The sequence below is a fragment of the Scomber scombrus genome, chromosome 5, assembly GCF_963691925.1.
Source record: "Scomber scombrus chromosome 5, fScoSco1.1, whole genome shotgun sequence".
Classification (NCBI taxonomy): Eukaryota; Metazoa; Chordata; class Actinopteri; order Scombriformes; family Scombridae; genus Scomber; species Scomber scombrus.
This window is the reverse complement of record NC_084974.1, coordinates 27,526,916-27,550,266: the sequence shown is the minus strand read 5'-3', so window position 1 is coordinate 27,550,266 and position 23,351 is coordinate 27,526,916. Positions and strand designations below refer to the sequence as shown.

General features: G+C 42.5%; 1 protein-coding gene across 2 annotated transcripts; it reads right to left on the bottom strand.

The window, feature by feature from the left end:
* Positions 1–369: 369 nt before the first annotated feature.
* atm (ATM serine/threonine kinase) lies at positions 370–23,185 on the bottom strand. Of its 2 annotated transcripts, XM_062419473.1 has the most exons (63): positions 23,056–23,185; positions 22,710–22,838; positions 22,450–22,568; positions 21,901–22,046; positions 21,360–21,524; positions 21,060–21,225; positions 20,706–20,944; positions 19,760–19,929; positions 19,436–19,614; positions 18,855–19,226; positions 18,541–18,744; positions 18,306–18,407; positions 17,923–18,157; positions 17,690–17,821; positions 17,420–17,545; positions 17,172–17,252; positions 16,880–17,066; positions 15,894–16,087; positions 15,729–15,808; positions 15,369–15,524; positions 15,118–15,193; positions 14,799–14,941; positions 14,522–14,639; positions 14,227–14,397; positions 13,855–14,030; positions 13,471–13,714; positions 13,270–13,385; positions 13,039–13,165; positions 12,723–12,922; positions 12,392–12,566; positions 12,043–12,201; positions 11,827–11,959; positions 11,638–11,733; positions 11,362–11,533; positions 11,117–11,258; positions 10,758–10,934; positions 10,262–10,439; positions 10,012–10,117; positions 9,747–9,905; positions 9,301–9,409; positions 8,938–9,026; positions 8,736–8,838; positions 8,488–8,636; positions 8,252–8,356; positions 8,030–8,149; positions 7,696–7,930; positions 7,422–7,592; positions 7,134–7,253; positions 6,533–6,750; positions 6,204–6,411; positions 5,965–6,090; positions 5,606–5,746; positions 5,110–5,248; positions 4,792–4,874; positions 4,329–4,469; positions 3,488–3,604; positions 3,143–3,292; positions 2,875–3,040; positions 2,589–2,675; positions 2,327–2,441; positions 1,867–1,930; positions 1,574–1,716; positions 370–1,469 (listed from the first exon to the last, which is right to left on the bottom strand). In XM_062419473.1, the coding sequence occupies exons 2-63, from the start codon at positions 22,779–22,781 to the stop codon at positions 1,289–1,291; spliced, it is 9,273 nt and encodes a 3,090-aa protein (XP_062275457.1). In that variant the 5' UTR covers positions 22,782–22,838; positions 23,056–23,185; the 3' UTR covers positions 370–1,288. The 2 variants fall into 2 exon arrangements, 1 of the variants encoding a protein (XP_062275457.1); XR_009925183.1 differs by lacking the exons at positions 370–1,469; positions 1,574–1,716; positions 1,867–1,930; ... (34 more) ...; positions 13,471–13,714; positions 13,855–14,030 and having other exon boundaries at positions 14,287–14,397; positions 14,522–14,665.
* Positions 23,186–23,351: the final 166 nt, after the last annotated feature.

The window sequence follows — 23,351 nt, the reverse complement described above, 5'->3', positions numbered from 1 at the left end:
AATTCAAACCCTCTGGCCTCTACTCTCACATCGGCTCTGATCTGTTTTCAATGGATCCTCATGTCGCAGTGATCAGGTGGAGTTTGTGTGATCGTCTGGCCACTCCTCACACTTCATCGGTTTGAAGTTTACCTCCTGAGCACATAACAAGCACAATAGAGACTGATGAGTGTTATCTGCTGAGCTGTCAGTGTGAGTGAGTACTGAAACAATGAGTACACAGCAGAAAGGTACTACGTTAATGCCGTATATTTACACATAATGCTTCAGAACTCGAGGTAATGAGCGGCAGACAACGCACAGGGCACATTTAAATCTGTGCATACATTTGTAGTGAATTAGTAAACAGTCAAAACACAACTCTGAGAAAAAAAAGAAGAACATTTATTCTTTACAGATGTTTACAGCAATCATGTTCAAGAGCAGCATTTTCTTACAGGACAGGGAAGTCCTACAAAATAGTATAAAAACTGAATAGGTGAAAATAATACAAAAAGCAAAAGCAGCTGAACTGGAACTGGCTTATTAGGAATTAGTCAATAGCATTTGAAGCGCAGTTTATTCAAAAGGCATGTTGCGTATTTCATAAGTACTGTGTTCTTGGTAAAGGTCTTTGGGGATTCATTGATGATAATATAACAACCAAAAGTATGAAAACATTCACATCCTACAGGAAAATACAAAAAGAGACAATCTAACCGATACAGCAAACATGTTGTTCCCTTAACTGGACTCATCACAGCCACACAGTTTATTGCTCTCTTTAAATACCTTCAGGATTTTGTAATTTTCAGCTTTATGCTACAAAACAATGGTTGATTGTATAGTCTGTTTTGTAAGAACTACAAGCAGTTTGTAAAATGGACTTAATAGTGCAAAGGGTGTCAGAAATGGATGATCAAAAGGACAGTATAGTGTTAATTTGTTGGTTTTTGCTATATACACATGGGGTTATAAAAACTGTGGCCTTCATATTTCATGAGAAATAAATATGAAAAATATGTTTTAAGTTTAAACCACTGAAGCTCATTTGCATATTGCCTTTCCACTTTTTTCCCACTATGAGGCGATACAGTATGATGCCTTCAATGATTCACAAAAGCAGCATTATTTTGGGGGTTGAAGTATCTGTGGCAATTTGAAAATGACTTGACAGGCAAAAGGAACAGAAAGATTGACAAATTATCTCTATCTATAATATAAAAGAGGAAATGAAAAGGTCTCTTGTACACTTGTTGCTTGAAACAGGAACTTCAGCCCAAGTGTACTTGAACTCAGTTTTCCTCCTCTACACCCAGGCCTGCCAGCCTGGGAACAGTCTGCTGAGGTTTTTGGGGTCCATGGCCTGTTGGATGAGCAGGTTGACTTGCCCCCCCTCGCTGAGCACCGTGCCCTCCTCCACCCCCTTCAGCTTCTCCTGCAACCGCAGCAGCACCCGCTCTGCCACTTTGTTAAAGCTCTGACTGTCACTGCAGGAGGAAGAGCATTAGGTGATGAATAAGACAAGCCATTATAAAATATGTTTTTCATAAAGTGCATGTACACATCTGTCACCCCTCCCCTACTGGAGCACCTGGATTTACGGTGGTTGTCTAAATCATCTCCGCCCATCGTGGAGCTGAGCGTTGCATTGAGCTCCTGCTGCTCGTCATGCTGCAGGTAGAAGGCCTTCAGAGGGTTCATGGTCCAGTCAAACAAGGGGTCGTACAGCAGCACCTGTTACAGCACGTAAACCAGCACACGAACACATAGATGCATACAAAGGTTTGCTTAAAATAAAGTTAAAAAAAAGAACGTGAAAAGAGCTGATAAAGGACGAGAGGCAGTGTGTGTGTGTGTGTGTGTGTATGTGTGTGGATAAGGTACCTCTACAATAGTCAGCAGAGCTTCTTGAGAGCTCCTCATCACTTCCATGGTCTTCTCACAACATCTGATCAAAGAAAACAATTTGTTACAAATGGTCAGTTTAAGGGTACTCGTTGGTACCGGTATCATAGTTTTTTTTAAACATGTTTCATGCATCTGTATATTACGTTTTATACAGTAGTGAAATAGTGCAATCAATCTTAAAACTTCAGTATGCTTTGGAAAATTGTTAGCAGTAATTTTGAAGTTAAAACACACAAAATAACTCCTGTATTAAGACATGACAAATTATCATCACAAAACATGATGAAAAGAAACAACCTATGAAACAACAAAGCCGTCTGTTTTCTGCTAATTCAGACACATAAATCAACATAAGAGCAAACAAACACAACATACAGAAACCATGAGAAATGTTATGGGACAACAATATCAGAGCACAGTATGATTTCCTCGTCACCTCCTAAAAACTCCCTCCACTCCAGTGATGCCCATCCCGTCCACAATGTCTCTGGAGAGCCTGAAGGGGACGGTCTCGGGGGTGGGGAGGATCTTCCCCTGCTCAAAGGCTACACCTGGAGATGAAAAGTATGAAAAGGAAAATAAAGAGTGACTGGTTATGATGCTGCTATATTATAAGTGCTTTAACGTTGCTTGGTAACAGCCACTGTCCCGCTGAACTCTTCTGTTTACATCAATTAACTGAATGACAATGATTTTACCTAAATCAATGTGCACCAGTTCAGCAGTCTGCTCATCGATCAGGATGTTCTGGATGTGTCTGTCACCGAGGCCCACGATGTAGCCAACTGTGGGTACAGAACAGAGCGTTGGTGAGTAATCCAGTGTCTGCATCAAAAGCAGATTTTCAACAGATGTAATCAACAAGAAAACAACAACAACAACAAGTTCCTCTTCCTCAAGCCCAAAGATATTGTTTCAATCCACATGATCAAAATACGACCCAACATTGTGCCATTGTGTGTGTTTCAATACGTGAGGCTTTACCTATAGAGGAGGTGGCCACGCTGCGGGTGTAAGCGAGCCGTTTCTCCATCCACACTGCGGGGTCCAGGAACCGCTCCATGCAAAAATATCTGAAGACCGGCCTGAAGTTCCTGCACACTTCGCTGTAGACCTGAAGCTTCTCATCAAACGCAAGCCTCTGTGCCTCCTACAATGAAAGCACAACAGAGTAAAAGGGTTAGGGTGTTTTTTTTGTATGTTTGAGAGTTTAACATCACAGAGTGCTGAATAGAGTAAACCTGAGCAGTACCATCATCTTCTTGCGGCAGGACAGGTTGGTCCAGTCTTGAGGTCGGAAGCGTCTGTGGGCTCCTTTATTGGGATCCACCAGAAACTCTCCGATGGGCACCGTGCCGGAGCACCACTCTAGCACGCCACTACGCTGTGAGAACGGCACCACCTGGGATGAAGTAGGAGTAAAGTCTCTCATCATAGCAATTCAATGCATTTCAACAGCTGTGCTACTTTAGTTCAACAAAACAAGGAAAAATACAAGTTCAACACTAAGATCAACGAAAATATAGAACAGAACAACAAAGACTTGATTTATTATTCTCTTTGAAGGAAAAAGAAGCCAGTTAATAAGGTGTGTAACCTTGTATCGTCTGATGTTGAGCTTCCTCTTGCGAGTGTCCATTTTGCGCTGTAGCAGCATGGAGCACATGCTGAAGACCTGCTGCATCACTGCATCCTGCCGCAGGTCGTCCTGGCCCTGTTCCCACAGAGAGGGCAAAGGTGAAGGAACATAAAGAAGCCAGGGACTATTCAGAGACTCATTCTGAATCTCATTTTCATGAACTAAAGAGCCGATCGATGCATTTTCCAGCACTGGAAAGTCTTAAATGTGATTCTTATAATTTTCATGTTTAGGCATATTTTTTTTTACACTATGCCAAATAAAAAATACATCAAATAGTCATATTAAGAGCATGTTGATGTATAAATACAATTTAAAGATTTCACCATGACTCAATGTCTAATAGTGAATTATTAGCCTAACAGTGACTTGTAAGTGTCTATTATTAGCCTGGAACAAGTGTTTCCGTAAACACAAACACACACTAACACACCTGTGGTCCCCTAAAGAATGTCCCCATAACAAAGGTGTGAAAGCATGTTTGTAACCCAACAAACTTTTGTATTTGTTCCAGCACAAAAAACAGGATTAATCATTACCATGAGTCAAGATGAAATGGAAAAGAACTGAGGTCACAGTTAAAGCTGAGCGGCTGGTCGGACTTTAATCACATCTGACAGCAGCTTTGGCTTCAAAGAGCAAATATGTGTTTAAGAACTAGCACACATACAAGAGAAAGAACAAATGTCTTTGTACATGTTGGTACAAACTGGGCATCAAAGGCAGAACACTTACACACACACACACACACACTTACACACACACACACACATACACACACACACACACGCGCACACACCTTGACCAGCTGTCTCCTGCTCTTGCCGTCAGAGCCAACACAGTCGATGATCTTGGGCAGGTTGACTCCTCCGGCCAGATGATAGTGGGGCAAGAAAGATCTGACTGTCACCAAGTTGTCATAGCGACCAGACGGATCAACCTACTCACACAATTAAATAACTCTTGTTATCATTACAACAACAGAATGATCTAAAATCGTGATTATAAGTCAAGAATAATAGCATTCCTTCTGAACTTTAGAAAGCAGCCAAAACCAAAAACTTTAAAAGATTCATACTATTTATATCAACATGAAATCTGTTTTTGAGTTGAAATCTATATTAGTTTCATTCAACAGGATTTCAGCCAACTGAAATTAAATGGGTCAATCAAACTAAGTAAATCCTCTGCTGATCTTCCATTGTACACAGAAGTGCCCTCTGGTTATACTGAAAGTTGAGAAGCTTCATCATTCTTTGCACCTTGATTTCCATTGTGGGGATGACAACCTCGTCCAGGTCCTTGATTTGCATGATGGGCTGATCAGCAGGGATAGGAAGAGCCTCTATATTTAAAACAAAGGAGGACAAACATCTGGATGTATGACACACACAATTAAAAGAAAAAAAAAAAGAGACACTTTCCCCAATCAAACTAAATAATGTAGTCACCACCTCCACAATCTCTTCACTGTCCACGTAGGACAATGAACATTTCTATATCAGAAAATTAACTTAACAAGTGCTGAGGAGCATCAGGATAAATCCCATTCACAAAAAAGCAGAGTGTGCTTTACTCACTCTTCTCAGTCTTGTGCCTGCTGGCGTCCATATAAGCCAGAGTGATGTAAGCGTCACAGAGACGCTCGATACCTCGTATCATCTGGCCTCTCTTTTTCCTGATCGCAGTAATGATCTTCCGGGCCACATCCGAACGCTCCTACATGAGGAAAACTTGACTTGTAAAACAGAACTGAGGGTTCTTACTTATCAAAGTGCTTTAAACTTCAGGCAGCGTTGGGAAATTTACTCACATCACTATACGGAAAGGAAACTTGACATTACCATTTTTTTCTTCTTATCACTTCTTTTTACTTTGCTATTTCACATATTCATATAAGTAAAAACTTTTAGCATACTCTGTCTGTAATGTATTTCTACATCATGAACATTTGTCCTGTTCAAGCCATGTGTGAAACACAGAATCATGCCCTAATATCTAATATGAAATATGAGAATCTGATAAGATCAGAAATGTCAATAGGAGGAAATGAGCCTCATTTGACAAAAGTCCCACCAGGTCAAATTGTGACGGCTGCCGTGGAGCGCTCTTTGACAGGCGGGTTCTGCAAAAGTTCTCGTCTTTGTTGGCGTTCACCAAGGCGAAGATGATGAAGAGTGTGTGATGGGGGTGCTCGAGAGACGAACGGCAGATCACCTGTGAGGAGAGAAAAACAACTGAATCAGCAGTAGAAGCAAAATCCTTTCTTTATTTTTCCACCTGTATTGTGTACTATTATCCACCAATACAATTATTGCATTTACTTGTACTTGGGTTTTTGAGGAATAGGAATAACAGGTTCTGGACTTCTGGTTATCAAGAAAGTCATCAAAAAGGCTAATGTACTGTTGAGTATAAACAAAGTGATGTATTACGTCATTGAGGACGTCATGGAAGCCCACATCCTCTGTAACGCCAGTTGCTATCTTGGTTCCCATGCGAGCAGCCAGCTGATACATGAGAGGTAGAAACTTATAGGAGGGAATCTTCTTCACTCCTTTCTGAAATACAAAATAAGAGAAGGAATAAGAAAAGACTAAAGTTAAAAATCTTTAATCAGAATAGCTTGTGTCTTCAAAAAAAATAATGATCAGCTCAGGTGTCTTTGGCTAACCTTCATCATGTCATTGACGGCCTTCACATCAGCATTTTCCAGCCAGAGCGACGCCAGGCGGAACACCCAGGTGTCGTGCTCCTCGCCTTGCTCCAGACACTGGATGTAATTCTCCACCGCCTTACACAGGAAACGCTGTCTGTCTGCCTGCAGGTTGGACAGGGCCTTCTCATCCAGCTCCAGCTCTCTCTGCACCTTTATTGTGTACCTGTGATAACAAATGAGACAATAGAGAAAACACTTCATGGTTTCTTTCAGCTGCAATCAGGGATACTCATGCAGAAAATTTCAAATCATGTAAACCAAAAACCTTCTTCCAGAGTGCATACCTGTTGGACGTTACTTTACGTTCCTTCATCAAGTCCACTTCCTCTTTGGCCTTCTCAAGCAAGGCCTGCTTGTTCTCAAACTCAGAGGAGTTCATATATTTGTCGATGCTCTGGTACTGAGCGTCTGAGAAGCGGGCCAGCGACAGGAAGGCCTCAGTCCGCTGACTCTGCAGCCTTGAGTCCTGCACACCCGACTCGCCCTCGATCACCTCCACCGCCTGACGGAACATCACAGGAGAGACTTTTACTAATCTGAAAGCTACCAGCTACTCTCATAAAAGGAAGTTAGAGTCAAAATAATCCTGACAGTTCAGGCACACATACACACACACACACACACACACACACACACACAAATACATGAATTATTTAATTTTGTCCATATAAATCTGCCATAGCCCAAGGATATAAACTGTGAATTTGGAGAGGTTTGGACATCAATAAATTATTCATATACGTTGGGCTGTGTGTGTGTGTGTGTGTGTGTTCCTCTCATAGGTCTCTGTTATGCGGTCACAATCAGTGGAGGTGAATCCTGAAATCCTGTCAACAACAACAAGGCTTGAACCAGGTAATCTGGATACTATTAGCTTCTTCTTACCCTCTCCAGGTACTTCTCAAGTATGACTCCAGGACTTTCCAGGCAGGTCTCAGCCAGCCAGTTGCCACACAGTCTGAGGCACTCGGTGTAGACCGGGGCCAGAGCAGGATTGAAATCCACCTGGTCAACATGGAAGAAAAAAAAGAATAACTAAAAGGAAGAATCTTGACATTTTGGCTAATATGCATTTGAATTAATCTGATGTATTTGTGTATTACTGGATTCCATAATAAAACTGGGATGTTCTATAATTAAAGTTTGATTTGAGTCTGTGTGTTTGTGTCTGACCTTTTCCTCAAGGTTGTTTATCATCTTTCTCAGCCGACCCAGAGCCAGACCCTGCTCTCCCTTTGCCCAGAACACCTGAGCCTCCTCCAGTTGCCATGACAACACAGGTGACGATGCCGACGGCCCTCCGCCGCCATGCTGCTTCATCTGAAACACTGCCCGCTCTGCCAGCTGGACACAGTGGACACATGGATTGCAACAGCGTTAGTACCTAGTAGTTGAAATAAAAGTTAATGTTTCCTTATGTCTGACCGCACAAACATTCAGATGTTACCTGTGTGTTCCCTGCCTTACGAGCCAGCTGGCAGAGCTCCATCAGGTGTTCAGTGACCACAGAGGTGAGATACTGGTTGCTGTCTGGGTCTCCCACCCTGGACATCAGTGTGTTCTGGGCAACAGAGCGAACAGCCAGAATGGGTTCCACCAATGCAAAGTCGCTGTCAGTGAGCAGCTGGGAATGCTGCCGCCACTGGCTGCAAACTTCCCTCAGAGCAACATCAGAGAAGCGTCTGATACATACAGTAAATAAAAAATAAACATTAGTTAGGATTCATAAATTCACAATTTCTCTGTTGTACATTGTTGCTGATTTTTGACTTTTCCATCACCTAGAGAAGAGCTGTTTAACACTCTCCAGCTCCCTGATGCTCTGCAGGTTCCTGAGGGCTGGGTACAGAGAAGACACGGCCTCTAGACTGCCTCTGCACAGCTCCTCCACTTCTGCACCCCTGTGGAAACACACAAGCTCATAGATGGGCGAATAATATGTCCACAATAACATAATTCCATTACATTGGAGGTAAAACTGAGTGTCTAAATGCCTGCCGTACCTGGCCTGTTTCAGAGTTTCTTCAAGTATGGAGAATTCCTTGTCCCTTAATGCTTGCAGACCACAAAACACTGATTCATGGAAGCCGGGTTTGGATTTTTCACTCCTGACGTATCAAATGTGATTTGGAGAGAATAAAAAAAAAAAAGACATCAAAAAAGGCAAGTGAGATTTCCTCTAATCCTATGATGGATTACTCTTGATTTTTGTGCAGTTTTGTCACTCTCCTCCACTCACCTCTCTGACAGGTCGCAGTCCCACTGGGTGTTCCTCCAGGCGGCCTGGAAGCGGAGCTCTCTCAGCTCAGCTCCCCACTCCAACCCTTCACTCTCCAGACCTTTCAGATAGGTAGTGAGGATGCTGCTCAGACCAAAGTTCTGTAGGCCCTGTTGGATGAAATTATAGAGACTGTGTTAGACTATTTGATGTCATGTCATCTGTTGTTTGTTTGCACATCTTGCCATGTGCATCTTTCACTAACTTACCTCCACAATTCCCACTTGTCGAGTGACTTCCGGCAGAGTGGAGTGAAGGTCGTATGAGGTTAGAGCTTTACCCCACATGGCCTCATGCTCATAAGTTCGAATTCTATAAATTACAAATAAAAGTTTTAATTCTGATGACGATTCAGCACCGGAGAAAAGAAGTGATAATGTCTGCAGGTCTAATCACTAGATTATTGATTACCTTGTCAGTGGACTGGTCATCGTCTCTCCTCCACAGCCATAAAGACTATCAGGCTCTCCAATGCTCCGATAGACTTCAATCAGCAGCTCCTACAAACATGTAAGAGAGTGAGAAAACAGGAACAAATGATGACTATAACAACTGTGTATTGGATCGCATGATATTTTACAGGCTCATGTGAGAATCCATGTTTAAATATGGAAAATCACATGTCCAGTTGATTATCAGAGATCAAACTGGAACTGTTTTTCTTTGCTGGTATTATTAAATATTTCAAATAATTTGCTTTGTGAGACAATTGATGATTATAAAATATGAAAATGAGAGGTGATACAACATCCATATCTAACATGAAGGACTGACCTGCAGACTGATATTGGTGTCTTCCATGCTTCTCTCAATCAGGCTGGAGATGGTGAAGTTCTGGCTATTGTCCTCAAAATTGATCTTGCGAGTCACTCTGGACTTGGTTCTGCAGATCAGACAGAAATACATTAACCAAGAAAAATGATTCAGACATGCTTTTGATAAAGTAAATGATAAGAAAACAACTTTTTTGGGGTGTTTAACATAGCAGCCTAAGACATTTCCCCAACTTTTCTTAAAAAAAAAACACATTATAATTACATAATAATTTAAAATAGACATAAATAAAATAAAATAAAGATATGCAGATTTAACATGATATGAAAACAAAAACTTTGGTCAATATTCTCAAACTCACCGACCTGTGTTTTAATGCAATGACCTCAGCAGGGTTCATAGAAAAACAGCAAATAATGAGATAAAATAATTGAACTCATGAATACCTGCGACTTTCCTCCATGTTAGCTTTGATTTTGTCCACATAGATCTCAGTGTAGAGAAGAGCGGTGAAGTGAGCTGAGCAGGATTGAGCAGCTTTAGCCACCTCCAGATAGTTCAGCTCCAGCCAGAAGTTTGAGTGACACACTGTACCACAGGAGGTGCTGGAAGACAGATACAGAGTTTATTTTCTCCACAAGAAGAACAGGCATCAAGATTCAAAAACACTTTTATCTGAAAGCATATTTTATTACAATAAAAAATACAAACCTAGCAGACTCCAGTGGTCTCTGCTGATGTCTCAGATAGTCAATAACGGCCAGCATGGTGCGCAGTGAGGCCTTGTCATACAAACCTTGGCTCGCAGTATCTGACTCTGTAAGGAACAATTAACACTTATCACAAATAGTTCACAAAAAACATAAAGACTGAATCACATACATGCCAAACTAAGAAGGTGAAGAGGACAATAAATGATCATTATTGTTAAATATCTTTTCTATATGACATTATTTTTTACCAGAGTCAGAGTTGAAGGGTGTGGCGGAGCGGCTGGAGGCCTGAGCGCTTCTGCAACAAAAACTGAAGAAGTCCTGGATGTGAGAGGAGAGCAATTCTCTCCACGAGCCATCCGAGTCGTCCAGCAGGATGGAGTGGATGATGAGGGGCAGCAACGTCTGACAGCAGTCCACTCTCACCTAGAGCCAGTGGGGGGTAGACAGGCACGATTAGATCTGGAGCTCTGGATTACATACTGACACGATGAAGACTCACCTCGACTGTAGCTGCTTTTTGCTTTGAACCAGAGCTGACTAGGTATACGTAAACCACATTTAACATTTAAAAACAACCAAAGATGTAGATACTTGAATCCCTATTTAACCTCCCTTATTGTTACTGGAAATATTGATCCTTTTTTTTTTTTTTGGAAGAATCTATTTCATCCACAAAACTCTTATAAACACAGAAACAGAAATAAAGGATGCGAACAGTCTTTCAGTTCTTTCTGTGCTCACCAGACACAGTGGTCGACACAGCAGCAGAGCCTCACTCCTGACTCCTCCGCTGTCCAGCAGTGCCGTGCACAGAGCCTTCAGCCAGACATTGTGGCCGCCTGCCTGAGGAATCCAAAACTCCTGGCTCTCCAGCTTCTCCTTGGCCTCCGAACTCTCCTCGGCAGTCACAGTCACCACCTGATCAGATGTGACAATCCGTAATACACACGTGCACATTCAAATTGAGGCAGTACAGCAGTGTTTTAAAGGTTTTTAGAGCGAAGTGGATTAAACGTCACTATAAACTGTTTACTGTTGTTATGTTTTATTAGAGGGTGCACACATATGGTGTAAATGGGGCAAAAACACCCCTAACCAACCTTCTTCTTGGCCTTTCTAAAGGGGTTGAGGTAGGTCAGCATGGGGTCTCTGTTGTCCTTGTGTTGCTCCCAGAAGTCGACCCCTGATTGAGTGGCGAGGATGTTCTTCACACACTGAGCTGCTGCCTGCCTCACCTCAATACTGGCGTGCAATCAAAACACACAATTCAGCGATTATTAATGCAAACAGCTCGCTCCTTCCACACTCACCGATTTTGATTACTGAGGTTTAAGATTTGCCGTACCGCTGCTGAGTGAGCGCGTCGTTCATGCAGTTGAGGATGATGTAAACACACTGTGACTCAGTGGAGGTGAAGAGAGACACAGCTTTCTCGTAGAGGGGGTCTCTGCCGTGAAGCAGGGCGATGGTGGAGAAATCTACTGGACCCAGTTCTCCCAGACAACTTCCTGCTGCCTCTGGAGGAAAAGATGTGTGTATTGTACTTGTAAAACTGTCCTGACATGGCTGAGAACAAGCATACTGTAGCTATAGGAAGTACTTCTCACTATTGACAGTGTACCTAGAATATCAGCTCCTCCTGGGTGGTTGGCTGCCAGTTTGCAGAGCTGCAGCAGGCTGAGAACCAGCTTCACAAGCACACTGTCCGAAGGGTCAGCTGAGGAGGACAGAGGACAGGATTTAGAAGACATTATATATTCAACATAAAGGTTTTTACACATAGAAAATTATTCCCCATCTATCAACAGACCATGGCACTCTTTGAGCAGCCCTCTGATCTGTCCCTTGTTGTCATGCAGCTGCCTGGTCAGCTCCTTTAGCCCCTCGAGTCTGGTCAGAGGTAAGGAGTCACAGGATGTCACTGACAGGAAGTGGGATATCTCCTGTAGAAGAGGCAAAAGGAGGGTTTAGTTTAGTAGTAGAATATAAGATTCTTTCTACAACTGTTTGTTTTTGTTGCCATTACCTGTCTGAGTGTAAACGTCCCATTGTCATATTTGAGCATGTGCTGTACAGACCGCAGCTCTCTGAATTCAGGGAGGTTAGGAAAAGGCTCCAACCTGCGGATGGCTTCCTTCAACTTCTGCTGATTCTCTATCACGAGAAACAGCAACAGACTGAGCACCTACAGGGCCAGAGAGAAGTAACAAAAATGAACCTCTGAACTCTAGGGGCAGTTTAGTGGCAGTTTTGGGAAACAGATGCATGCATAGTTTTGTTTCAACTATTTAATAGAATATGTACTTATACCATAATATAATATATACAACCTGAATGCCAAACAGCAAAATCATTCATTTCCACCTGTCACTTACCTGCTGTGAGATAGCGGGCCGGCTCGTCACCTGAGCTGTGAGAGTCCCAACAATGACCTGTAGGTGACAGTCCAGAGCGTCATCGCAGAACTGCAGCGCTGCCCGACACACGGAGGTCAGCAGGTCACAGCACAAAGACAGGCTTCGTGTAGAGACCTCATCACACTGAGCTGGTCTGCGAGTGAGAGAAACACAAACTGGCTTGATATTGTCGAGGAAGACGGAACAGACGATACCGACTTCAGTTTGTGCGTATACAGTCTGTGTGATACTATACTGTATGTACAGTGTGCATGTATTAATCCACCTTTGAGTGTTTGTGTTCACCGACCTGCTGTTGATATGGTGGATGAGTGTGTAGATGATGTCCCTGAGGACGAAGGCCCACGCTCCTCCTAGACCGTCCTTCACCTCCCGGAGCAGCAGGTTGACAAAAAGGTGATACATCAGGAGGATGCGGTGGCGTTCATAGCTGTTGGTCGTCTCATCTGCCCTTTCACACACTGCCAGCAGAATCTTCTGAATGGATATCTATGGTAAACAAAACGGAGGACAACTGTGAGACCATCATAAACAACAAAAACAGTTAAGCAGGTTGTAACAGTTAAAAGACCAAAAAAAAATCTCACATAACTCAAACATCTTACCGGAGTTTTTGACAGAATGGCCACCAGTGACTTGTGGTTGGCACTGTGGCATTTGCTGAGGTAGTCCAGTGTAGCTTTGATGACATAGGAGTTGAAGTATGGTGGGTTTGGTAAAGGGTCCAGTTCCCTGAAAAGGTTAAACAAAAAAAATAACTATCAGATAACTGATTAACTATTTCATGAATAAACTAACAAACCAAATTAATTAATTCAAAATATTATTATCATTACCCTATGAAGCATTTCAGGTTCTCTCTGTCTCCTTCAGCTCCACTTCCTTCGTACAGAGTCATCAGCAGTTCTACCACTATGTCCGCCAGGTTACTGTGGATCAGGCTGTCGATTTGCTGTGGAAACGTGCCACACATGTAAAACAGTCTATTAAATCTGCCAGATCTACATGTAGGCTAAAAGTTACACAGCAGTTTTTACCTGTTTGCCCAGACAGTTGGCATCCTTGAGCAGGTCGTACACCTTGTGGGCATTCTCTCTCTGCTCTGCCACTTGTGCGTCTTGTCCAGACAAGGCAAAGTATGGCAGGATGTTGACCATGATCTTGGGGAAGCAGTCGGCCAGCAGCTCTTTCCAGTCCTTCTCAAGACACCTGCCGATAGACTTCACCTGCTCAAAGTCATCCAGGAAGACCAGGTGGGGGATCAGTACCTGGTAAGAGGAGCTACAAGAGGGCACAACAAGGATATTATAACCGAGTGCTTGTTCATCATTAAATTAGTTTGATGTTTTGTGTAATTTCCAAACTTTTCACTCAGTTTAGGATCACTACATAATACTGAAAGGACAAGTCTGCTTCCTCACTTATAGAAATCTTTGACAGAGTCATGGTCTAGGAGTGTGTAGGGGAAAGATCCGAGAGTGTAGCGGTCATCAGACTGTCTCTGTGAGAGCCACTCAGCTACCAAGTAGTACAGGTGAGAGCTGACAAATGTTTTCACGCTCCTGTAACCCAGCACTCTGGATACACTGCACAACATCTGTAAAGGAAAGGACAAAAACATCTCATCTCACTCTTAAAGAGAAACCTTTTGATATATAAATGAACATTTAGGCTCAAACTGAAACATACCAGCTGCCATATCAGATGCTTTACTTATTAAATGATTGGGACATGTACATTGCCTGAGGCTATAAAGACAGATCTTGTAGATGAAAATAGTATGAAGCTGTTACCTTTTTAATAAGCTGTTCCTCTATATTGTTTTCCTTGTAGGACTGAAAGAGGGCAAACAGGGACTGTTTTTCACAGACTGGACTACAACAGAGCACAATAGACAAACTCTTCAAAAGCGTGGCCTGGCGGTTGAAGATTTCATCCTGCTGGTCATCAGAGGAGCTGCTTTTCTGTTTTTGATCCCAGACAGAAATAACACATGCAAAACAAACAACAGGAAACATGCAGAAAGTCAAAGAGATGTGGAAATGTAGACACAATTAACTGATTTGTGGGAACATTCAATGATCTTACTGGGAGCTTCATTCCCTCCTGAGCTTTCAGGTAAATGTTCTCAAACGCCGCCTGCTGGTGTTTTAATGGCAACATCTTCCTCCTATCTGGATGCTCATGTTTCATCTCCAGGAACAACCTGGATACAAAGCAGAGTAATGAAAACTAAAATGATTAAATGTAGTTTTCCTATCATTTTTTAATCATGTTTAGATTTTATATGTGATGGACATGTGTGAAGAAAACATATTCTGATACATTATCAGTAATTATAAGTCAGCTCCCAGGTAAAACATACCTTTCTGCTGACATGGCTACAAGCATGCGGACTTGGTGATGAGCATCTGCAAGGTGAGATGGAAGGAAGATGGACACTGGACGCTCCTCCTCTCTGTCAGCACCTCTGAGACTCAGGACTGCCCACTTACAACAAGGGTCAGCCTGGCAAAGAGGAGAATGAGAATATGCAGAAAAGTTGACAAGAGGGTTAGACTTTGTTCTAATATGTTAACGATAAGTGGTCCTCAAGAGACTTTCGTCACTATTTAATATAATTTCATCCCTCAAATTTTTATGAATTGTCATAAATTGTCAAGAAAACCTCTGTAAGAACTTACCTCCAGCAAGGCCACCAGACACTGCACTAAAGCAGCTCGCACTGTTGCCATGCATTTTCCCGACTGACTCAGGATACTAAAACACAGCACAGGGGTTGAGTTAGAGTCAGTAACTGAATCACAATCATATAAACCTAAGTTAACTGTCATTTGACATGACTTCTTTAGCAAGATCTTCATCTTCATTTGTTAAAGACTAAAAGGCTCCTATAGCAAATGTCCATTGTGTAACAATACAGTACGCTACTAACCAGAACCCAGACACCACTTGTAGCAGGGATCCTTGCACATGTCTCATCTCATCTGAGGTGTGTTGGGTCCTCCCTAAACTCCTGATGGAGGGCAATAAACCCAGAAGCACAGCAGCGCAGATCTCTTGGTCCTGACGGTACATAGAACACAGGTCCCTGTAGACGCAGCACAAAAAGTTAGGTGAACTAAATGAAAAGATTATTAGGTTTTAATACAAAAATCAGTGCATTGTTTAAGACATCATTAAGGTTTAAACATCATCATTAGAATATTTTATGTTGCTCTGAGCACAACATGGTTATTATTAACCTGCTTTATCAGCAACAAAGTGAATTTGTGCAGCAGAAAGATTTCCTTACGCCAGAGGACGAAGCAACGAGTCAAAATCCTCTGGAGAGAGAGTGTCCTCAACAGGAAGCTTCTTCAACAGGACGAGATACTGTAAGAGAACCAGACGTTTGTGTTCAGCACCTGAGCCATCATTGCCACCTGCCACCACATCTTTCACATTAACTGCTACCCACCATGTTGAGGTGCAGGGCTTTGCTGAAGTCGATCTGCTCTACCAGCAGCAGCAGCCGGCGCCGTACCTCCTGCGGTTTGAAAAGTTGGCCGGGGACGGGCTGGACAGAGCCGCACTCACACAGGAACTCCAGGATCGCAAGGAAAGCCAGGTCCTGGTGGGCCAGGTGATCGTCTGCTAACAGGCTTTTTGCACCTGTAGAAGAGAGAACCGTGATTCATCTACCTATGATCAACTGATACAATTGAAAAACGTGAACGTATCCTAACTTAAAGCAACGGCCACATGCTATATACATGCTAAATATATTCTCAAGTTCAGCTGAAGATAGCATGAGGTTTCATAAGTCTGTTGTTTGGCATCTGGTTTCCCCAACTCCAGCGATATGTGACATAGTTTAATCTTGAACATCCTCTAATTCAGTGATTCCCACCGGGAGTCGCGAAGCCTTCTTGATTTTAAGGGGTGTAATCATTTTAATGTGTTAAATATATCGCGAGGATGAGGGCATGTGTAACGTGAACATCCCTCCTGCAGTATACATGGAGGTTAGCTAGCAACTTAAACAGGGAGCTTATGGAGAAATGTAAAGCGTCAGGGAGAAGAGACACAAGTAAACTCGTTACGTTGCTGTACGTGCAATAAGAGCTTCGTGAGTAAAAAGCCAAGAAAAGTAATTTATTAATTTATCAGTGCAATCCGCGCAAAATATGGGCAGACTCATAATGACGAAAATGATTGAAGATTTGTGCAACAACAACCAAAGTTTACAAGGGTAAAAATATGGGTCCCTCAACAAAAAGGTTGGGATTCCACTGCTCTAATTGATGTTAGTAGGCCTCTGCCTATGAGCACAAATTTCAAACACACTGGATCCTGTGCAATGTTTAATTTAGTAGTGAAATTGTTAAATATTTTTCTACTAAAGACTTGGTAGTATTTTTAGTATTTTTAATCTAAAGCAAAGCACTAGAAATTGCTGCTTACCTGGCCCACAGGCAGCATCAGTGTTTTCTCCCTTCTGTCTGTGGTTCCCATTGCTGCCGCTATGAGACTCTTCACCATCTTCAAACAGGTCAATGTCGTCCCCTTGTTGAGTTCTGGTCATGTCCCAGTCATCATCCATATGATCGTCTTCATCCAAAACATTTACTTTCTTAGAAACACTGTTGAGCTGTGGAGACAAGGACATAAAACTAATTCAGTGAGCAGGCTCTCTGCTTACTTTTTTCTTACACATCTTGAATGTGCTACATGCAGCTCTACATCTGTCCATTACCAAGAGTTTGCAGATCTCTGCCATGTCACTGAGGAGACTGGCCGGCAGAATCATTCTGAACAGACTAGAGGAGAAATCATCCTGCAGGAGAGAAAATAAAGGATGAAACAGAGTCTTAAAATCTAGATAGCAACAAGTGCAGAGGAAAGTTAACGACTGGATTCTCCTTAAACTGTTGAGCTAGATTTAAAAATTCTGTATTTTTCATGATGATGACAAAAACATGCAAAGATGAAGGCTTGTTTGACCTCGTTTCTTATTGTGGCGGACAGTGTGCAGAGCTTCATGACGGACCTCAGCGTGGTCATGGTCCCTTCTTCTGTCATCTTCACTTTCACACTAGAGACAAAGCCGCTGAAGTCCTGGGCCACAGCCTGGTGACAAAAACACACCAACAACTTAATCATTCATGATACAAAACTGCATATTTAACATGGACTAGAAGAAATATTCAAAACAGCTAGCTGATATTATTACATGCATTTACCAGATGGAGTAACACAAGTTTGAATGTATACCTTAGCTTTAGTGAAGAGCTGTGAGCGGCAGGCTTCCTCCTCAGTCAGAAAACCAGTGGAGACATAACCTGCTAGAACACCAGTCAGCAGACTGAAACAGCGCACCAGACACTCTGGAGGGGTGGACTGAGACTGCAGAGGTTGAATCAGAAAAAAAAAAACACACTTTGTTACTATGACAACCGTACAGACAGATATAACACATGAAGAAACAGGTATTAACCTCCACTCACATCAGGTGAGTAGCAGTTGAGCAGGTTGTCAGCCACACAAAGCACCGACTGCTCCAACTTGTTTTTGAGGCTGGGGACAGCAGTGAACTGGCCATCAGTCTGTGTCCCCTTCACCGTCTCGTCACTCCCTTGGATATCTGAGGGCAGCGTGTTGAAGCTGAACTGCAAGTACAGCCTCTCAATCTCCTCCAGGTTGTCTCGGTCACTAAGCGATACTCGTTCTTGAAAAAAGGCACTAAAAATAAAAAAGTAATTCAAACTAATTTATTTTTATTCCAAACAACATGACGATGCCAGGAAACTACTAAAATATGGATTTTTTATGGAACTTTTAAAATCATACAAATGTTTCTAGTGTCCTACTCTCTCATCTGTCCCCTCACCTCTCAACTCTGTCAGCACTCAGCAGGAACTTCAGGCCAGCTCTGGTGTCTTTCAAAGTCAGGGACACCAGGATGTTTGCTATAAGATTGTGAGGAAAATCTCTGCACAGAGGACCATAACAAATCATCAGTTTAAACAAAGGCAAAACAGTATTTACTTTAACAGAGAAATGTCAAAGAAAAGGAAAGAAAATGAGAGTGTACATCTGTTGGGGAGAAAAAAAAAGTGCCAAACCTGCAGATGATGGGGTGAGGTCGGGAGCTATCCTCCATCTCGTCGCTCTGATCCGTCATTAGAAGCCAGCCTATGAGGGTCTCCTTCAGGTTGAATGACCCAGATCCATCAGTGACCCCCGTAGAGTCCCAGCCTGAGCTCGAGATGAGACTCTTAGGGACCAAACACTTCAGCAGGGCCTGGGCTAGACAGAGTGCGGCACTCCTGTGTATAGTTAGAAAAAGAGCAAGTGAAGAAATGTATGCACACACAGATGCAGCTGCACATTAAATACAATGAAGTGCTTTAATGTTGCACAATGAGAAAAGGCTCACTGGGACGGTTTGCATGCTGATCCAGAGAAGAGTTTCCAGAACTCTCTGTCCATATTGATCAGTCCGCCTTGGACAATGGAGGCCAGCAGGTCCAGGCTGAGGGCCTCCATCTGGGGTGAACTGACGCCTCGCAGGGCCAGGGCCCACACTCGACCCCACAGCCTGTCCAGCTCTGCCTTGTGGACCTGGACCCTCTCTGGGTAGCAGGCTTGGCATCGGGCCACCTCCTTCATACAGCGCAGCACGTAGGGCCCTCTCTCTCCTCTACGCTGCTCTGCTAGGAGCTGGTACAACACTGACAGTAGCTGAACCAGCTCCCGGCCGGGCACCATGGACGGGTACTTAGAGGTGAGCACTGCAGTGATCTGAAGCCTTAAAGGCAAAAATAAAATTGAAATACTTTACATGATCTTTGATCTCAAGTGGTTACAGTCAGAGAAACAACAGGATATAATATCTCAGGTTATATTTTACTTCATATACAGAACATCTTTATCAGAAAAATAAAATAAAATTGTATGCAGCACTTTTTAGTTTACCATCAAAATGTTTTCTTATTAATTGTGTTGTGATTTTCATACCATGGTATGATATCAAAGTCACTCTGCTGACACTGCAGATGGTCCCGGAGGACCTCCCAACCCAGTTCGATGCGCCGTCGCTTGTTGGGTGTTCCATGGGTGGGACTGCCCATCTGGGTGACTCTGAGGGAAGCCTGCGTCACCTCCAAGATCTGGATGTCATTGTCATCGCTGAACAGCTACAACATGCAGCAAATACAAGACAAGAAAACTTCATTTCTGCGACTTATATAATTGCCTTAACTTTTAATTCAAGCTAAAGTGTAATTTTCTCTGAGTGGTCCTTTGACTGATACGACAATAGAGTGAGATGTTGTCTCTTACCTGGTGACAGATGTCAGCTGTGAGCTCGATGAGATTGTCTTTGACGGCTATGTGTCTCGTGCCTGTAACGTACTTCCCTCTGCTGCCTATATGGCTGATTTCTCGAACCAAAGCATCGTACAGATTGTACAGCAAACTCCTCCACTTCGTCCAGTCCTCAGCATGAGCTCCTAAAATATGAGATGAGAAACAATGGGCTTTTTGTTGATTTGTTATGTGACTACAACAGTGCTTTAGCATGTTTTAATCTATTACTTTTAAACCAACCATTTTCCAAAGCAAACTACAATAATTTTAGAGTTGAAACAAATAGTTGATTAACTAATAAGTCAGTCAACAGAAAATTAATCACAATTTGTTTTGAGACATAAATACAATAGATTTCGAGTCACTCTTTCGGAAAAAAAAATCTTCTTGGACATTTTTTCATAAAATGTATTAATTTCTCTTTAAAGCATCAGAGGTCTCTAGGAATAAATCCCTCATCATATCTCTTTAGAAGTTTGTAACATCCACTGGCTTCCCCCTGGCCTCTTTTTGGAAGAGATCTGTCTCTCTGTGTTTCAGGTCTGCCACGCCCTTTCTGAATGCTTGGATCACCCACTCCTCGTCAGTGGAGCTGTATATCAAGCCTCGTACCAGTGTGCCTTTAGCCACAGAGCTGTTTGTTGTGGATACAGTTCTGTTGAGCTTTAGGGTAACTTTGAGGTAGCCTTGTACGGTTTTTTTTTTTGCTCTCCCTGATGCCTTATTTGCTTCAATTTCTGCAGTTTCAGTCTTATCTTTTTTTTTTAATTATTTAAGTTTCCCTAAACATTAGAGGTTGTAACAAAGCTGAATATTGTAGCACCAAAGAAAACGTTCTGTATGTTGAATCTGTCCAAACCTTTCCAGACAGAAATGGTAAAATCCTACAAACATCTTTTCAAAATAACAGAGAATCTACCTGTGTCCTGAGTCTTGGCTCCTTTAGGGTGGTGGACACAAATTTGCAGATTGAAGAACTCCACAATCTCCTCTTTGAGGGCAGCACTGGGCCTCATATCTGCCCAGACGTACAGTAAAGAAGGTAGAAGCTCTTCTCCCAGTTGACACACCCTCAGCCGGCAGTTCATGGCCGCAGATCTCAAGAAGATGTTGAGAGCCGAGACAAGGTGCTCCAAAACAGTCAAGTGTTTCTCCTGCCTGTTAGGATCATGACAGTCCATTTAAAATACCAAGTGTGTCCCACTTACATGAATACATTTAACTAATGTTATTGTCTACCAGCAAGTTGGGATGAAGTTTAAGAAGTCTGTACCTGGTGTTTAGCAATGCTTTGGAGAAGAAGCTGAACAGGGTGTTGTTGAATCCATCACACTGCATGCAGCAGCCCTTCACCACCGTGTAGACGACTCTGCTCACCAAGACGCGGTTGATGGATTTACACGAAGAGCTGAACAGGCCACAGTACAAGTTCAAAAGACCTATGATCATAAAAATAGACCGAGGGGGATTCAGTGATCAACAAAAGTACAAATACAGTACAATTATCGCTGTTAACATGTACCATGATTAAACATGTTTTTTTTTTCATTATTTAGATAAGTAGCCCACTGACTCTGCCACTGCTCTTGAGTGATGTCACACCAGTACTTGCGGACAGAGAAGATGCCCTTCACTAGGAGGCTGCTATAGTTTTCTCCATAGGCTGAACAGCTGAATGGATTCTGCAACACCTCCATCACATGTCTGAGCAGCTCACTGCACTTCAGACGAGGCCCGCCTGCAGAGAGAGAGAGACCGACCATTATACTTCAGTCCCTCCGGTACATTTAAATGGATTCCAACTCAGATGAATGAGTTAGGTTCAGTAATGAAAGATTATTATAACATTCACACAAATACCCTCACTGACATTTGACATAAATAATGAGGTCTAAATGTCTTGTGCATGTGTGCACTAAATTGTAACCAACTTACAGTAATACTTTTGTTTGGACCAAATGTTTATTTGTAGCAAATTTTCAAGTGCTAAAGCATTAAAAACATAAAACTTAAAGAAAATAAGTTAAGATGAATAAGCCTTCCTGAACAGAAAGGTTATTACGCCTTTTTTTTCTCTCTTCTACCTCTACATTGTGCAAAGATGGTGTCCTTACGTTTGTTTGCATAGCTGATGAAATATTTAATCAAACTGCACATTTCAGCCATCTTCTTTTCCCGTAGGGCCAGTGTCGTCGATGTGACGTTGGATTTACTTGATTTGATGTTTTCTGTCTCCTTCTGGACATAACGCTGCAGAAACCTGACACAGGAAAAATACATCAAGGCAAAGCAATGTAGGATGTGTAATCATCAAGGCTATTTCATCTGGTAAAAAACTGAAGAAGGCACAACCAAAAGTTTGATTTGAGGATTTTAGACTTGGCTTACATTTGATTATAGGGCACAGTAAGATTCCCAGCAGTCAACTGGTATTAATTTGTGAATGCAAAGAAATGAAAGTGAAACTAAACTGATATGTTGGCAACAAGCACGGCCCATTGCCTGAGCAGGCAAGGTTAAAAATGTTGTAAATGTTGCAAGCTTATGTAAAGACTTGCAAGAAGTGTGCATGAATTACAAAAAACAGAACACAACCTGTAAATTGGCTCTAAAACCATTTTATTGCACATGTATAAAAATGCAAATATCCAGAGGCAGATTACCTGAAAATAGCATCCCACGTGAGTTGTTTGGAGCCTTTAGCTTTAGGTACTGAGGTGCGATCTAACTCCTGCACAACCTCTGGATTTCGAAGGAGCCGTCTGAAGTTTTCAGCTTCTTTCTGGAGGCAAAGATAGAGGACACATCACAAGTGTTAATATATAGTTGCATATAAAACATATCTACACTGCATTTTTACAATAAACTATAATCAAACTATATACAGCATCTTATGTCATGGTGTATGTGTTAGTGTGATTACCTTCCTCTCTGTGACTTTGTCACTCTCCAGGCCCTTGCAGCAGACCAGCAGATCATGAAGAGCTAAACTCATGGTGGCTCACAGTGGATGAGGACACAGTTTACATCAAAGCATAGCAGATTATTCCACCTACCAATACAGGATGTTGACAAAAGAAGTTGTGTATTCAGACAAATTGTGCCAACACAACAGTTAGTCAGTATGAGCTCTTTCCTCCAAAGAACTACTGTCAGACTTTTATCATTGCTACTACATACAATAACAGCTTAATTAGCTACCAGTTAACTTAGCCTTAAGACGAGCTACTCTAGCAACACAACATTGCTTTAACTTGATGCAGGCTTACTTTCATCCACACAGCCGACCCCTGCTTGTTCACCGACCTTATATGACTGTATTGACTGTGGTCGCACACACATACACATACACATGCACATGCAGGTAGGTAGGTGTCACAGTACTCAGAGAGCCTGCTGTGCTACTCCACACAACTTTGCCATTTTGACGTGTTTGTTACCAGGGACTTACGCACGCACCCCCTCACGCTGGCCACGCAGGAAATTCCCGCCCCGGCAGCGTCACTATAGAGACCACACCACTTCCTGGTCGTAGCCGGAGCCGAGTGAGTCCGTTAACTTTCTA

Excerpts from the sequence above, each read along its gene's own strand:
- atm (XM_062419473.1), bottom strand. The coding sequence starts at position 22,781 with ATGAGTTTAGCTCTTCATGATCTGCTGGTCTGCTGCAAGGGCCTGGAG. Across the intron at positions 13,715-13,854 it reads TCTGTCAAAGATTTCTATAA|CTCCTCTTACCAGGTACTGA; the intron begins GTGAGGAAGCAG and ends GCCCTCTTGTAG. Across the intron at positions 11,734-11,826 it reads GCTGCTCAAAGAGTGCCATG|CTGACCCTTCGGACAGTGTG; the intron begins GTCTGTTGATAG and ends TGTCCTCCTCAG.